At 33.1% G+C, this 16,946-nt stretch overlaps 1 protein-coding gene and 1 long non-coding RNA gene across 2 annotated transcripts; one reads left to right on the top strand and one right to left on the bottom strand.

Moving 5' to 3' along the window:
* Window positions 1-2,547: 2,547 nt before the first annotated feature.
* Window positions 2,548-6,292, bottom strand: LOC132609477 (peptidyl-prolyl cis-trans isomerase FKBP13, chloroplastic). The gene is made up of 5 exons (XM_060323460.1): window positions 5,883-6,292; window positions 4,022-4,114; window positions 3,293-3,353; window positions 3,143-3,211; window positions 2,548-2,873 (listed from the first exon to the last, which is right to left on the bottom strand). Exons 1-5 carry the CDS (start codon window positions 6,234-6,236, stop codon window positions 2,809-2,811), a joined length of 642 nt encoding a protein of 213 aa, XP_060179443.1. The 5' UTR covers window positions 6,237-6,292; the 3' UTR covers window positions 2,548-2,808.
* A 3,260-nt stretch (window positions 6,293-9,552) lies between these two features.
* LOC132611481 (uncharacterized) lies at window positions 9,553-14,529 on the top strand. Its single transcript, XR_009571692.1, has 4 exons — window positions 9,553-10,001; window positions 11,161-11,269; window positions 12,105-12,282; window positions 14,163-14,529. It is a non-coding gene; the product is annotated as an uncharacterized LOC132611481 (long non-coding RNA).
* Window positions 14,530-16,946: the final 2,417 nt, after the last annotated feature.

Below are 16,946 nucleotides of genomic sequence, written 5' to 3'. Positions count from 1 at the left end.
ATATATATCAAGGTGATTAATGCCTTCGCATTTTGAATAACCTCTACATTCAAGCTTGAAAAAATAGTTTCTGAGAAAGGTACGTAAATTTGGGTAACAATTTATACACACCCGATATTCAATAGCGGATGCAAATGCAACTTACGGGTTCACAAGAATCCAGTAGCTTTTACTCATATAATGTATATACTATATATTATAAGAAATTTACTAAATATTTATAGATATTTGACTTTGAACCAATTAACTTTATAAATTAATTTAAGGTCGTTGTAGGACACATAAACTCCAAATCTTGGATCCACCTTTGTCGATATTTACATCAAACATCCAATGAATATAAAACATGTATCTGTCATATACATATCTATGATTTGGTGCAAACATCAAGTGCCCATAAATATTTACTGTTTTTTAGAATGTACCAAAAGAAAAGTAATCTTTGGGAAATTGATGGATCGATCAGATGGTATAAAGGAAATGAGTTTAAGTAATATGTGTCAGTTGAAAATCATTTATATTATACGCCACTTAAACTTTCAAAGGATATTTTTAGATAAGTCTTTTTAAAATATAAAATTTAAAATCTTGAAAATATGCTAAGTTACCTGTAAAAATGACATACCAGTATAAAAAATTCTTTATCGCTGATGATGTATAACTTAAAATTAAAGAAACATAGTAGGTTTAGGCCGTTTGGATTGTGTTTTTAAAAAGCTTTGTAGATATGACTTTAGTGAAATTTTGCTTACCGTGTGTTTTTTCTTACACGCTACATAAATGCACAAATAGTCATACTTCATTTTAATTTGAGAATGTTGTTTGACAGAAGCCCTCCAATATTAGAGACAATGTTTATGAGGTGACTATTTTACGTTTTAATTATTTATTTTTTCCAATTCCCTTTTATTTTTTGTGGACAGAAAATTCACACTAGTCAACAACCAGGATGATATTAAAAGTCATACTCACACGGTTTGCGTAACGCAATAGTCCCTTTCACCTAACCACTCACTAAAGAAAAGGGGGAAAAAAAGGAGAGAAAGCGAAATAAATTAATTCGTGGTCCAACTTTAATATCAAAATCTGAAAGCTTATTGGTGGAATAGATTTTCTCATATCCTAAACTTTCCAGCTGGACGTGTGAGACAGTGAGAGTTATAATATAATATAATATACTATACATGATAGTATATTTTATTCTTGTTGTTTGTAACTTCTAATTGTTAAAATAATTAATGCATGTGAAGAAGTGTGGAAGCAATTTTTAATTTTGTGGGCTGAGGAATGTGAGTCTGCCTAATGATTCCATAACGAATTAGAAAATTTTATAAGGGTAGCAAAGTCAACCAAGTCAATTTTTCCAAGTAATCAGATTGTACCCTCTCTGTTTTGTTTTGTTTTGATTTTAATTGATTAAGTGTAATGCACTTAATGAAAGAGAGAGTATCAAAACCATCTCGGTGATTTTTTTTTTTTTTTTGCACGGATTGCCCTTCATTTGGGGTGATTTTTAATTTTTGCCCTTCAAATTGGTGGTCTTTAAGTTTTGCCGTTCGCTTAATACCTCGAGGTTGTGAGTTCGAACTCCAGCTCAATTAAAAAAAAAAAATCGGAAGGCAGAATTTTGCAAATCTTCCCATATTAAGGCAGAATTTGCATGAGCAGAATTCTTCCTTTAAGGCCCAAATTCTGCCTTAAGGCAGAATTTGCATGAGCAGAATTCTTCCTTTAAGGCCCAAATTCTGCCTTAAGGCAGAATTTCAGCGAAATTTTGCTTGAAGGACAAAAGTTAAAGACCACCATTTTGAGGGGCAAAAATAAAAGACCACCCCCAGCGAAGGGCAATCCTGCAAATTGCCCTAGTGAAATCGGTATCCTTTTACCAAAGCCCAATATAAATTGGGGGACGTGGATAGCCTATTTTGGAACCACTATTTAAGTCATAGCCGAAGTTTATAAATTTTTGTAAGTTTAATCACTTCAAAAATAACTTTCAATAGACGCACCTAAAGTTACAAATATCCACGTCTGAAGTTTTGCTTGAAATTGACATATTGTTTGTGAAAGCAAACTTCAGAAAATCGTGCCCGAGGCCAAACTCCCGACAATCACGCTTGAAGTTTGGTTCGCCGACGCCAAACTCGACATGGATGTCTAAAGTTTGAAACATATATATGTTCAAAACGAAAAGTAATTTTCTGAAGTTTGAACTACCCGTCTTCATCCCTACTTGTTTCCAAATTTTACCAACAATACCGACTTGATTTAAACTCAGTTTTCACATTCGAAATTCAAGACCCACTTCTTCAAACTTGCAATAATGGTAACTTGCCATTGTTTTCAAGCTTTTCCGATAACACTCACTTTATCTAAACCCGCTTTTGATTTTCGAAATTCGGAATCCACTTCTTCAAGCATTATACTTCAATTGTTATAGATTCAAAAAAGACTATTATACAACACCTAAGAAGAAGAAAAAACAGTGGATATCAACTTTTCTAATGTTTGCCTATACTGGCCACAAATACAGAAAAACAAAAAAGGTTAAAAGTGCTGCGCCTTAAATGGCGCAGTAAAAAGAGGCTGTCCCCCCGAAATTACTTTATATAAACTGTAAAAATCAATATACAAACACTTCATGGTATGTACTGCCAAGATCTCAAGTATTAACACACATTATCATTTGCACTGCAGCTTACAAAAAGTTTGCCCTTTGATCAACCAATTAACCTAACAATAGTCCCTCAGATATTGGTTGCAAAGGAGAATCGTTTTATGAACAAAATATACCTCTGTTGCTCAAATCTAAGCCTTGCCAACGAACTCCACATCGAACAATAGAACTGAATCCGGAGGAATAATGCATGTACCTAAACCACCGGGACAGTTAGAACATATTTAAACCTACCACATATGCAACTGGCAGGCACCACAAAGGAGGGTCGTGGGATGATTGGATCCCTATACCCTTAACCAGAAGTCTCGATTTTGGGCTTCTAAGAATGAAATTTCTTGCAGTAAAGAGTGTTTTACCCTTTTAGTGGGCCTAGGACTAGTCAGGCCAGTGGACTTTAGGCACCGGATGGCTAAACAGAAAAAGAACATATGTAATTGGGCATCGTTCGTCGAATTTGCTTACCTCCTCTGCAGCCGGCACCTCTTATTCCATATCCAAGTTCAGGAGGAATCTTCAGTTTACGCTTTCCTCCTGAAATTTAAGTGATGAGATAGTATTTTATTTTAAAATTTTAAAAATACAAAGAAATATGAACTACAAATGTGCTCCTACCAGCTAGCATTGGAGGAAAACCGTCACCTCCTAGAATTCCCTGATCCCAGCCTTTAATAACCTATGAGATGAAACAATAAGCAACAAGAATGAGTTTAACATATATTACCAAACATTATAAAGTTGGATGACACTAAATTTAACATAGTTGACAAAACTTTACTGCGTATATTGGTCAAGTTTATGCCCAGCTAGTCTTGTTATGCCAAGCTACAAGAATTACACCTAGTTTGGTAATATAGAAGCAACTGGTTGTAGATTTCCATAGACTACGATCCAAAAACCTTGGTAATAAAAAGAGGGACTTTTATACTGAATAACCGTCCACCAAAATAATAGCTGGGAAATGTATATTGTTGTATATTGACGATAATATACATATAATATACATAATTAGTGTATACATTTTTTGCATATTTGGCAAGCGGTAAGCCCAATAAAAAAGCGCATTATTTGCACCATATGAACTTTTTGGAAGCCACTTTTTAAATTCTGTCCTGATTAGCTTAGTGGGAAAATTCGCCTTTAAAAATAGTTGGACAGATTTTTATGTTCGCAGGCAAATTTAGCCCACAGAACTAACGAGGACAAACTTAAATAGTTGCCTCAGAAAGTCCGTTTGTGCAAATGCCGCCCAAAAATCTAAGGAGAGCAATAGATACAGATAATTTAAAAGTAAATTTATCCATTTCCTACTACTGATAATACTGCTGTAGAATAATAACCTACCTCGCCAACACCAACACGAAATGTGAGAGGCTTTCCACGGTTGTAGCTGCTATCGAAGACCTTCCCATTTTCCAGTTTACCTACATAATGTGCCTGCATAACATAATCTCCTTGTAATCTGATACAACTCTCATATTGCAGGAAAAAGTAAATGAGAAGCTCAAATGTCTAGTCTCACTATATCAAATAACTTATTCTTTTGAGGGCTCGGCTGGTCTCACGTGAGAAGATAATTTTGAGTCTTTTGACCTCGAGGGGGGCAGGGGTGTGTCCAAGGAAAGAACATCTTCTGAATCTTTCAATTCATTTCATATCCTATCCAGAACCACTGATGCGACTACCCTTATAGAGCTATAACTTTCGGTATCAACTTTGTGAAGTTAACAAATGTAGCTAGCTAAAAATTATTTAACTAGCATTTTAATTGTTAATTGAGATGATATGCACAATTTAACATGATTGCATAGAACAAAGAGCAACGGGACTCTGATTTTTAAGAGCTTTTAAATTGAGAATAAGGAAATATTCAAATGAATGAACAGGGCAAGAAAACTCATAATAACTGATTCATCCTGTATGATGGGCCTGTTTGGCCATGAGAATTTTTTGCTTTTTTCCAAAAAATTATTTTACTTTATTTGGAAATCAGCGTTTGGCTATGAAAATTCCAAATACAACTTCATTTGGAAAACAACTAAAATCTTGTTTTCACTTTTTTTTTTTTACTTTCAATACATTAAAACAACCAAATATTCTTTGCATAAACTATAACCAAACACAACTCTATCTTCAACTCTAAAATTTCAAATAAAGTGAAAAATATTTGGTTTTCATGGCCAAACGCCTACTTAATTTTTTTTTTTTCTCATTTCCCAGTTAAAAGTTTTCATCCCATTTTATGAATCCTATTCCTAGCAAATTACAGTTAGTTGTGACACTTGCTTTCTTGTCCATAATGAAGAGAGGCGACTAAAAGAACTATGCTTCTACCTAAATTTGTGCATACATGCGTCTTTTGCATAATTTTTTTTTACTTAACTTGGTTTATTTATGCATCAATTTGTGATTAATATACAACTGAAGTCATTTTTTGGTGTTTGGTTACCGTAAACAAATATATGAAAAGGGGGAAAATGATTTCCTCACAGTCGTGCATGGGCGGAAGGGCTTCCTTGGTCCACCTAACACTTGGATACTAGTATTTTTAATATTTAGTACTCAATTTTTTTTTCATCAATACACTCTCCGATGTGCTAAAATTATCATTAGTCTTAATTTATACTGTATATTATCCGGAGAAACTTACCACTCACCAACCAGAAACATGAAAAATGAGTTATGTCGTACCAAACGGACTTAGTGTTAAATTAACTTCGTTTAGATTAAAAAAAAAAAAAAAACTAGGATCTTTATACAGATAGCCAGCCAAATTCACTATTTACTTTTCCTAGACGGTATACATTGATAATACACAGTTATACACATAATATACATGCATTACACACACACATCTATATATATATATATCATACATTCACTGGCTATTTTCAATTTAAACGGTTAGGTGGAACAGCTATTTAAGTTAATTCTTCTAAAACTTTTTCTTGAGTTTCATAGCCCACTCAACTATCAGTTGTTCCTTTTTCCAACTTGAACTATCACCGTCTATGTATTAAAACACGTCTACCAAGCTGATTAGGCCAACTATCAGATATTCCCTTTTTTCTACCTAAATAACGGATAGTTGGGGTGTGAGACTCACCAAAAATTACCTGAACATCTGATAGTTCGGGTGTGTTTTTTTACCATTAAAAGCAAGTAAATAAAATCAAAGAGAAGTTCAAAGATGAAAAAAACTAACCTTGATCAATTGTCCTTTAGCAGCTTCAGGGCCATAACCCACAACTTTATCACAATAAGCAAGACCTGAAGGTGTAACTACAAATTCACATTCCGTAGTTGTAGCTTCTTCTGCAGCAATTGCTTCAATATTCGACTGTGGCTGCAAAAAGTCCTTGAAAAAAGTAGCTGAAAAACTCAATCCAAGAGTAGTAAGAGCTTCTCTTCTTGTGAACAAACAAGGCAATGGACTAACTGTCTCTTTGAGTTTGGTAAAATGTGGAATTGGGTTAGTTGTTGTTTGAGAATTTTTGATACAGAGTGTGTTATGCTTTGTTGGAATGTATGTTCCAATGGAGAAAGGAACTGAATTCATTTCCACCAAACAGAAAGTTTTTTGAATAGATAAGAGATGATGCACAGGTGCGTCGGTTTTAGCCAAGTTTTTTAGGGTATGTTTGGAAAGCCACCTGGTAATTGGAATTGGTGTAATTACAAGGATAGTAATTATACTGCCTAGTAATTATGATGTCCTATTTATTTGTCATAATGTAATTATAGTTTAATTACAAGTGTATTGTTTGGTTGTAAAAAAATATAATTACACAATTTGATTAAATTTTAGATGAATAAAAAATTAACTATCTTATAAAATTAATATTTGATAAATATGCGTCTTTATAAATGCTAATTTGAAATACATATTGTTTCTTTAAAACATATTAGTTAATAATATATTTGTAAATAATATTGTTACAAATAATTGATATATATTTCTCAAATTAATAATATTTTACTTTAATTAATTTATAAAAACTAAAGCATATATTTTTTAAGAATATCAAGGACCGCATGTTTAAAAAAAAGATTAATATTTCTATTATATATAAGTGGCTAATGAGGACCGACACAGCAATACCTACTTGTATCCAAAGCTTTATAAATTGTACGCGCAATAAATGCTTGTACCAAAAGTTATATAACTTGTACACTTTAGCCAACTGTTTTTTTATCCCACTTGGACATATGTCATAATGCTTAATATTTATTCTCTCCTCATGTGTAGACGTACGCACTTCAATTTTAATTCTCCGACACATTTATGTCCTCCGTGTACTTTTACTTGTTCACTTTTGACTTTTCACGTTCTTACTAAATATTTATTCTCTTTTCATGTATAGACATATGCAGTTCAATTTTAATTCTCCTACACAAATTTATTTCCTCCGTGCACTTTTACTTGTTCACTTTTGACTTTTCACGTTCTTTAAGAGTTAATAAATCCCACGTGGACATATGTCACAGTACTAAATATTTATTCTCTTCTCATGTATACACGTATGCATTTCAATTTTAATTCTCCGACACATATTTATTTCCTCCGTGCACTTTTACATGTTCAGTTATGACTTTTCACGTTCTTGCTGAATATTTACATATGTCATAGTACTTAATATTTATTTCCTTCTCATGTATAGACGTATATACTTCAATTTTAATTCTCCAACACATTTATTTCCTCTGTGTACTTTTACTTGTTCACTTTTGTCTTTTCACGTTCTTGCTGAATATTTATTTTCTTCTCATATATAGACGGAGCAGATCAATTTTAATTCTCCTACACAAATTTATTTCGTCCGTACACTTTTACTTGTTCACTTTTGACTTTTCACGTTCTTTAAAAATTAATAAATCCCACGTGGACATATGTCATCGTACTAAATATTTATTCTCTTCTCATGTATACATGTATGCACTTCAATTTTAATTCTCCGACACATATTTATTTCCTCCGTGCACTTTTACTTGTTCAATCTTGACTTTTCACGTTCTTGCTGAATATTTATTCTCTTTTCATTTATACATGTATGCACTTCAATTTTAATTCTCCAACACATATTTATTTCTTCCGTGCACTTTTATTTGTTCACTTTTAACTTTTCACGTTCTTTAAGAAGTAATAAATGAAGTACTCCCTCCGTCCCACATTACTTGACTTTTCACGTTCTTTAAGAATTAATAAATGAAGTACTCCCTTCGTCCCATATTACTTAGCCACATTACTATACTTGACTTTTCATGTTTTTTTAAGAATTAATAAATGAAGTACTCCCTTTGTCCCATATTACTTGGCCACATTACTAAAAATATATGTCTATTTTTCTATTCTATATTTTTCTTATATTTTTTTTTATATTTCTATTATATATAAACTCCCAAGGTGGACGAACACAGCAACAATAAGTTGTACAAAAACAACTGAAATTGTACTCTAAGCAAGGACTAACATGTGTACATTTCAGAAGTTGAACATTAGTTCCACCTCTTGTGTGTTTACTTTTTAAGTTTCCACGGGTCCGTAGTGTCTCAATTGTCCTTTCATTTGGCATATCTCCCTCTGTCTCAATTTAAGTGTCTGCGTTTGACTAGATACGGAGTTTAAGAAATAAAGATAGACTTTCAAATCTTGTAGTTCAAATTAAAAATGTGTATAATGTAATAAAATATCCTTTGAATCTTGTGATTATAAACATGACATGTAGGATATTTAAATTGTTAGCTTACTAAATATAAAAAGAGATGGACATAACCAAAATAAGACAAATTTTAACAACAATTGAGAAATTAAGGGAAAAAATAAGAGGAAAAGAAAAAAATATGGAGACTCACAATGGAAAATCGCAGTATCTTTTGCAAAATATACAAACTATAAAGACTAACTAAATTAAGTAACCAAATTAATTATGTTGGCCCCGTGCATCGCACGGGCATAGTTTGCTAGTTTATAAATATTCATAATATTATTCAAATGTTTGCCAAAAATAATCTATCACTTCTAACTGAAAAATGAACAACATTCAATGTCAAATAACAAGTCAATACTACTAAAGTAAATAACTATACCACAAATACAAAATTCATTTTAAAAAAAAATACTTTTATATCAAATTCCAACATAAGATAAAATAAGCTTCAACATAACTTAAGTAGATATAATTCAAGACAAGAAAATCATAAGTCTATAACATCATTTCAACAATAAAATTCTACTTTAATAATTCACTCGTTATATTCCAAGTTTGTTAATGACTAGGTTTTTTTTAATATTAGGAGTAGTTTCAAAAACTAAATTCATAACACCATTACACTAAACAAAGAAAATAAAAAATAAATGAGCAATTGGATGAAATCACAAGAAATATCTGTTGGAAGATGAGAAGAAAAATAGTGCCTGCTGTTGATAGAATAAATACCAAAAATCTATCTGGTGGCTAAAATTATTTTTTTTACTTATGCGAAATATATCACAGATACCACTACTAAAAAAACAGCATTTTCCGACCTCAAAAAACCGACCTCAGTTGAGGTCGGAAAGAAACCGACCTCATGAGGTCGATAAAGTCGTAATATTTATTTTTTAAATTTTTTAAAAATAAACCGACCTCGTGAGATCGGTAATAATGTATCAAAATTTGAAAAAATAATGGACCGACCTCGCTAGGTCGAAAATTTATTTCATGCTAAATATATTATAATTTTATTTTTAATTTAAAAGAATACCGACCTCACGAGGTCGGTATTATTTTAAATAAAAAATAAAATTATTAAATATACCGACCTCATGAGGTCGGTATAATTACTTAGTCTACTAAAATCAAGACAGATCAAATTAAACCCGTCTCTTTCCCATTTCTCTCTTTTTCCTCTCACCGTTTCTCTCCCCCCGCCCCTCCCTGTCTAACCCTAATAACTCCGGCGATGTCACCATCATTCCTGCCAGTCACCGCCGCCGCCGTCCCTACCCAGCTGAAAAAAGCTTGTTTCAGATATGACATTGAAAAAAGAGTTTGCCCTAATTGACTACTTCTTCCAAATCTCTCCCCCATTTTGTAAGCTCTCACACTTTCTTCACTTCATTTTCCCCATATCTCACGCCATTCTCTTCTTCCAATGCTCTCCACCTTCATTTTCCATCTTCTGGGTAAGCCCTAACTTCTCCTTTGATTCACTAATTTCTTTACCAGACTTTCTTGAATCCTTCTAAGAAGAACAGGGTTTTGCACCATTCTCAAATGATTCAGTTTTTTATTTGGAGTACCTTTTTCTTAGAAATAAGCTAATAGTGGATTGCAAATGAGAGGTATTTACTTTTGTTGATAGGGTTCCAACTCTGGTAAACTTGCTAGTTGCTACTGCAGTTAATATTTTTGTTAGTCATTTGGAAGTTAAGGACTCAGTATGAACTCTAGTGCATTTGCTATCTGTCTATTTCATTTTCTAGATCTGAGTTAGTTATATATTCTTTTGCAGTTTTCTTCCCTTAATTAGGAGTTGCAAACCCAACTTCTCTGATGTAGTGCCTCTTTTAGTGTTTTCCTTTTTTCTGCCTAATATGTCTTGTTTCTCTATATGGCTGACAAATGAATTGAACTTGCATAGTTCAAGAGAAACGTGTCTAACTTTTTACTCTTAATTAATTTAGTTTGTTGCTATATACGTATTTCAATTATGTGTTGGTGAAAAAGAAAGCAATGTTATTAGAGATAAATCCTCTGGAGTTCGGGGATTGTAGAAACTCCCTGAATCAAGTTTAGAAACCTTCGGGTATTATTATCCGAAGAATGGTTTCCTCGATGAATGATATTAGTTTTGTGTCTTGCCCCTTTTTCATCAGCATCGTCGAATTTTGTTTTTGCTCTCTTTGTGCTTTTTTTCCCCCCATAAGTAGATGTGTACTCATTATTAGCATATCCAGTGGTGTAGCCGCATAGACAGAATGGTGCTCAATTGAACATCCTTTATTGTAAAATTATAATGTGCATATAGGCAAAAATCATTTTTTATACATATGTATTAAATCTTGAACATCCTTAATGAAATTTCTAGCTTTGCCACACATATCCATTTCTAATTGTTCTATGTTTAGTTTAGGAGCATCATTATTAATCGTCATGTGCTTTGCCCGTTCAAATCTACATTGTTTGTTCTCTATTGCTTTGCTCTTGGAACTTGAAGAAATATTACACCATGCTGCTATAAATTCTGCAAATTAGTACCATGCTGCTTCTGTTTAGGACCTGCAGTGCTTGTGTTTTGAATGTCTGCATTTTCCTTTTCTTGCACCTGATTCTTTGCATTCCTAGTTGCACTTGACACCAAACCAATGTGCTTCTGCAAATTAGTACTACAAGTAGTACCAAGCTGATGATTAATGCTACTACTCTCCTGAACTTGAACTTTAAGACTTGCATTATCTACAATAACCAAGCTGCCTCCCTTACTGCTTGTATGATCTGCAGGTGGTTTGTTAAATTCCTGACTGCCTGCAGTTGTTTTGGATATTTCCACATATCTCAACAACTTTAGATGGAGATACAAAGTTGTTCTCCTCATTAGCAAGACCTGCAGGTATCTCATTTTGTTGTTGCAAGTTTGCTGAAGTTACTATCCTAATAGAAAAAACACAGAAGATGCATAAAAACCATTTCACAGGAACATAATTTTCTTTGACAAGTACCCACAAAAACAAAAACTTGATCTTTTTTGGTCAGGCAAAACTATACAAACTGCTCAGTGGTCTGATTTCTTTGCTTAAGCTATGGAAGATTGCATAGCATCTAGATGATAAACTTCCAACTATAATGTATGATGTTTCCGTAACTTGGTTCATCTGTTCATGTTTGTTTTTGGTGCCTTAATGTAACTTCACTAAAATTTACTTTCAACAGACTAGATGACCCACCCATACTTTTCCTTTATTCCTTGTTTCTGCTATTTTACATGAATTTTTGTGAGTTTGGAATTATCACTTGATTTAGTGGTTTCTAGTGTTACTTGCCATAGAGTGGTCAAGGATTAATGCCCACTACCTCAACTGTGTAGCTTTGTTGGATTGTACAACTTTAACAGCCTTGTGCTAACTACATAGAAAGTATGTAATATTAAGGTGGGATAAACAGGTAGTGTTACAGTTTTTTTTGCAGGGAAAAGATTCCTCATTTTGATTGTTTGGCTGGTTACTATTATTGTTGTCATTGTGGGAAGAATAAGGTCAAAAAAAGATTCCTCATTTTGATTGTTTGGCTGGTTACTATTATTGTTGTTGTTATCCCCTCTCATTTTGCTGTTGCAAGTTTTCTCTACACCAGATACAACTATGTTTCTTTCTTTTATTTAATTCATTGTGGATAAGACTTTTGAAAATGTTATTCACTTGGAGTCAAAATTCCATTACCATATGCAGGTTCTACACTTTATAAGTGTGTAAATACATCTATGGTAGCATGTCTCACTGAATCTCTAGGAATTGATGTTCACGGGTTGCAAGTCAATCTGAAGAAAGATTTGAACTTGTTATTCTCCAAAAAGTAGCTGCATGTGGTTTGCTCCAAATTGATTTGGGCGTGTGAATCGAACTTCAGGTATGTCTTCGATGTCTGCAAAATATTTGTTCATCTCTCTTATATTTTGTTTATTGCTCTTCTCTGTGCCTTTGATTTTCTCCAACAGCTAACAGTGTGATTAATGAAAGCTAGATGAGGGATTCTGTATGTAATACATCTTTCCTTTCTTGTGTCTGTTTGGGAATTACAATTGGTTTCCATCATGGAGATATATTGAAAACTATTCTAGCAAAAAAATTTGGCAGAGATTTCCCCACTGATATAGAAAATTAGACCTTATTCTTTTGGGTTGTAGGACAGTAGAAAGGTGCTTAACTTGAAGGAAGTGAATGTAATGAGAGCCTATGGAACTGCTAAAGACAAGTTTCAGCATCTTTAAGATCGTCATCAAATGAGGGTGAAGAAATTTATAAAGCGGTAAACTGATACCTCCTACTTGGCTATCTTGCGTGAGATCTATATATACCAAAAATAATAACAAATACCAAGTTATGTACTGACCAACTTTCATCTATAAATTGGGCAGTCTATCTTCCTCTTCCTTTTAAAAAAAAATACAGTTGCTAGCATTTGAACATGGCATCAAGTGACATCACTGCATAGAGGTTTGGTTAAACACACAAAATAGTTTGATCCAAATTTAGACAAACCTTCATTGCTTCACTCTAACTTTTTTAGAAAATGAGCAGCTTAATTATTATGTTTATAAGAGCTCTTCCACTGTACATTTCGAAATATTTAAAACCAACAACTACCTTTAATATCATTTGGAATGGTGAAAAGGTGTACAGTTTAATACCATCCTCTGTCTGATGAGGTTTTTGAAATTTGACTTGAGCTAGGTTGATTGCAATGTAAGTTGAGTTGCTTTCTCTGTTCTTTTTGTTAGTACCATTTTGCTTGCCATGTAAGAAAAAACTATTCTTTGTTGCGATGTTAAATATCTAATGTTTATGCTGGATGTTTCTCCTTCCAATCTTATGAAAAATCACACTTTCAAGATACCACATCTGTGGTGTATGATGAATTATTGATGATGGTTGTGGTGTTGATCGGATTACTCTAATTATTATAATGAAAGTAGGATGATCATTGTAGCAAATTAGTATCAACTGAAGGCTTAGGGATAAGGAGGAAAAAAGTGGTCTGGGACAAATATGCTTTACAGACACTAATTTTGCAGCTGAAAGACTAGATTTGGAGATTATTTATGTGGGGTGTTTGAAGGCATCAGATTTAGAATTCAATAAACAAGAGGAAATAGCAAAATTCTTATGAAAGAAATTTAGGTATGTACCAACTATCTTGTCATTGATAAACAAGTATTATCATCTCATGATTTTTGCCTACTATGTTGAGCAGAATACAGTAGAATAAAAGTTGATTTTTTCCTTTATAGTCCTTTGTCATCATCTGAATATACTTGCAAAGCAAAATCTCACAAATGATGTGAAGTTGTTTTCTTAGTTTTTTACTAAAGTGCTAGCTAGCCTTAGAAGGGCTTTCAAGTAACAAACTGCCATTCCTCACTCAATATAGCTTGTTGTTTCATTGATTGCTGCTTGATGCATGGGTAACAGAGAAGACTCAAAGTTATGCCAACTTGCACCCATGGGTTCCTTCTACCAACTTATAGTTCCAAGAGCTATTTATTTTATGGGTAACAGAGAAGACTCAAAGTTATGCCAACTTGCACCCATGGGTTCCTTCTACCAACTTATAGTTCCAAGAGCTATTTATTTTATAGTCGCATCGTAGTATTTCTCTTTACCTTAACAGGACATAAACATTTTACTTGCATCCTGCTTCACATTGTATCCACCTCATTTCTTACGCTTACCAAATTCTTTCTTTTATTTTGGTAGACAAGTACTCATCCATATGGTTTCTAATGGCAGGTTCTAATATCTTTGACAACTTGGGAAAAAAGGCTTATGAGTTATGACAACAAAGCTTTATGGAGTGGTCAAATTTCAAAAGGCATGGTGCTTCTTTTTTCCATTATGTAAACAGATTTCCTCATTGAAAATGAAGAATGTACGATTTCACAATATTGTATACTTTTGTTGCTTAGTGCGCGTAAATATTATGAAGTGTTAAAACCTGAAACACGTAGAATTATTTTCTTGGTGTTATGATCCTTTTAGTATTCCTCTAATAATTGCACAAATAATACAAACAATGATGTCGGCCATACGCCCGTGCAAAGCACGGGCACGGGCCATCTAGTGTGTTGTAATAGTAGCTTATTGTTTTATGTATTTATAGTAGTTTGGTGTATTGTTGGAAGCTATTTGGGCTCGTTTTAGTTGAAAGTAAAATTATTTTCATCTTGACAGGGAGGCAGCTGGAGTAACAGCTAGGTGCTACAATTTTTTTTGTAGAATACCGACCTCATGAGGTCGGTTATGGGCAACATTTACCCAAAAACTGCTAATTACCGACCTCATGAGGTCGGTTTTCTGGAAAATTTTTCCAGAAATTGCAAATTACCGACCTCATGAGGTCGGTTTTCTTCAAAATTATCCAACATATGGCAAATTATCGACCTCATGAGGTCGGTTTTATGCAAAATATTCCCAGAAATTGCAAATTACCGACCTCATGAGGTCGGTTTTCTGCAAAATTATCTAGAAATTGCAAATTACCGACTTCTTTTGACTTGGCACAAAGTTTAAGAAATAAAGGAAGACTTTCGAAATTTATGGTTCAAAACAAGCCTTAGATATTTGTGTTGCTGTGAATCATCTGATAAAGTTAAATTGGTTCTAAATATAAAAAGGGGATAATCTTTTTGGGACAGACTAAAAAGGAAAAGAGAACAATCTTTTTGGAACAGAGGGAGTATTTCTCCTCTTCCCTTCTTTTTTTCTTTAAAAAAAAAAGGCAAAACAGCCTGAGAGGCCCTATACTTGTCCAGTTTTATTATTCCGATGTTCGCACTTACGAGTTTGCCACCCAAAATCCTCTACCCTTAAAAAAAATGAGCACCGTTGATCAAGCATATGTGGCAATTTGATTGCTGAGTTGGACAAGAAGAGTGCATATCACGCGTACACGGACCATGACACTGAAAATTTGGACTAAGAAATGATTAATTAAATAAAAAGAAAACTAAAAGATAACAAATTAAAAAAAAAAAAAAAATCCAGGCTCAAGAGCTCTCGGTGGTGAGGAAATAATCCGATGGACAAAACGAAGAAGAAGATCCCTGTGTCTCAAGAATCTTGGAAGGCTGCAATCCAGGCTCCTCTACCAAGAATACTACAATCTCCAATATCAATTATTATTGCTTGTAATCTCACTTTCACTGATCTTTCAAATGAAAATTACTCATCCATCAAAAATCCAACAACAAAAATCATTAGAAATGAAAAGATAATCTCGTAAATTGAAAGCTCAGGTTAGAAATGGGTTTATATTTAGTTTTTTTTCCCAATTTTTTATTTATTCTGATTTGTTCATCCATGGAGGTAAAGGATCCATGGGTGAAGGAGAGACGAAAATGAGCAAAATGGAGTATATTTGTTTTTTAGGGGGATTTACAGCCGGTGAGGTGACGGAAATGCGGTGATCTTGATTTTTTCATTGGCGGAGTATTACCGGAAAAAATGGTTATAGGATCTGCAAAATATCATTTCTAGTCACTTTCAAATTTTTTCATATAAAAATTAAATTTTGAAAAGGAAATAGAGAATAAAAATGTGTTTTGGTAGATGAATATAAAAAATGATGTGGCCAATGATGTGGCGATAATTTTTTTGATGTGTCATCAATGTTAGAGCAAGTGATGAACACGCGTGACAGAGGGGCTTAAAATGCTCATTTTTTAAGGGTAGAGGAGTTTAGTTGGTAAACTCGTAGTACGAATATCGGGATGCTAAAACTGGACAAGTAAGGGGCCTCACCAGCTATTCCGCCTAAAAAAAAAAGGCTTAATGCATATGCGGCCCCTTAATTTTTTCATTTTTTTTCATTTTGGCACATCAACTAAGTGTTGTTCTTATTGAATCCCTGAACTTGGCCTCAAGTGTGTCTATCGAACACAATCCGACTTACATAACATATATGGTGAAGAACCACCGCTTAAACCAATCCGGTTTTGATTTCTTATTTTCCACTTTTAGTTTTCAATTTTTTATTTCAATTTTAGTTTTCAATTTTAATTTCTTATTTTCCATTTGGTTTTTGATTTTCCAGATTTGTTTTTTCATTTTCAGTTTTGGTTTTTAGTTTTTAGTTTTTTGGTTTTTTATTTTTCAGTTTTAGTTTCCAATTTTTATTTTCCAGTTTTGGTTACTTTTTTTTTTTCAGTTTTACTTTTCAGTTCTAAGTTTTTATTTTCAGTTTTAGGTTCCAGTTTTGATTTCTTATTTTCTAGTTTCCATTTCCAGTTTTAGTTTTCAATTTTGATTTCTCATTTTCCAATTTTGTTATTTGATTGGTTTAAGTGGTTCTTCACCATTTATGCTATGTAAGTCGGATTGTGTTTGTTAGACACACTTGAGGCCAAGCTCAGGGGTTTAATAGGAAGAACACTTAGTTGAGATGCCAAAATGAAAAAAAAAAAAACAAGTTTAGGGGACCACATATGCATTAAGCCTAAAAATATATATATAAAATTTCTCTGAAAAATTATATTGTATATAAAATGTTAAAATTATTGTTGCTTATATAGTTGA

This window comes from Lycium barbarum, chromosome 9 (assembly GCF_019175385.1).
Source record: "Lycium barbarum isolate Lr01 chromosome 9, ASM1917538v2, whole genome shotgun sequence".
Taxonomy (NCBI): domain Eukaryota; kingdom Viridiplantae; phylum Streptophyta; class Magnoliopsida; order Solanales; family Solanaceae; genus Lycium; species Lycium barbarum.
The sequence above is the reverse complement of the archived record's forward strand: the minus strand, read 5'-3'. Positions and strand labels throughout refer to the sequence as shown.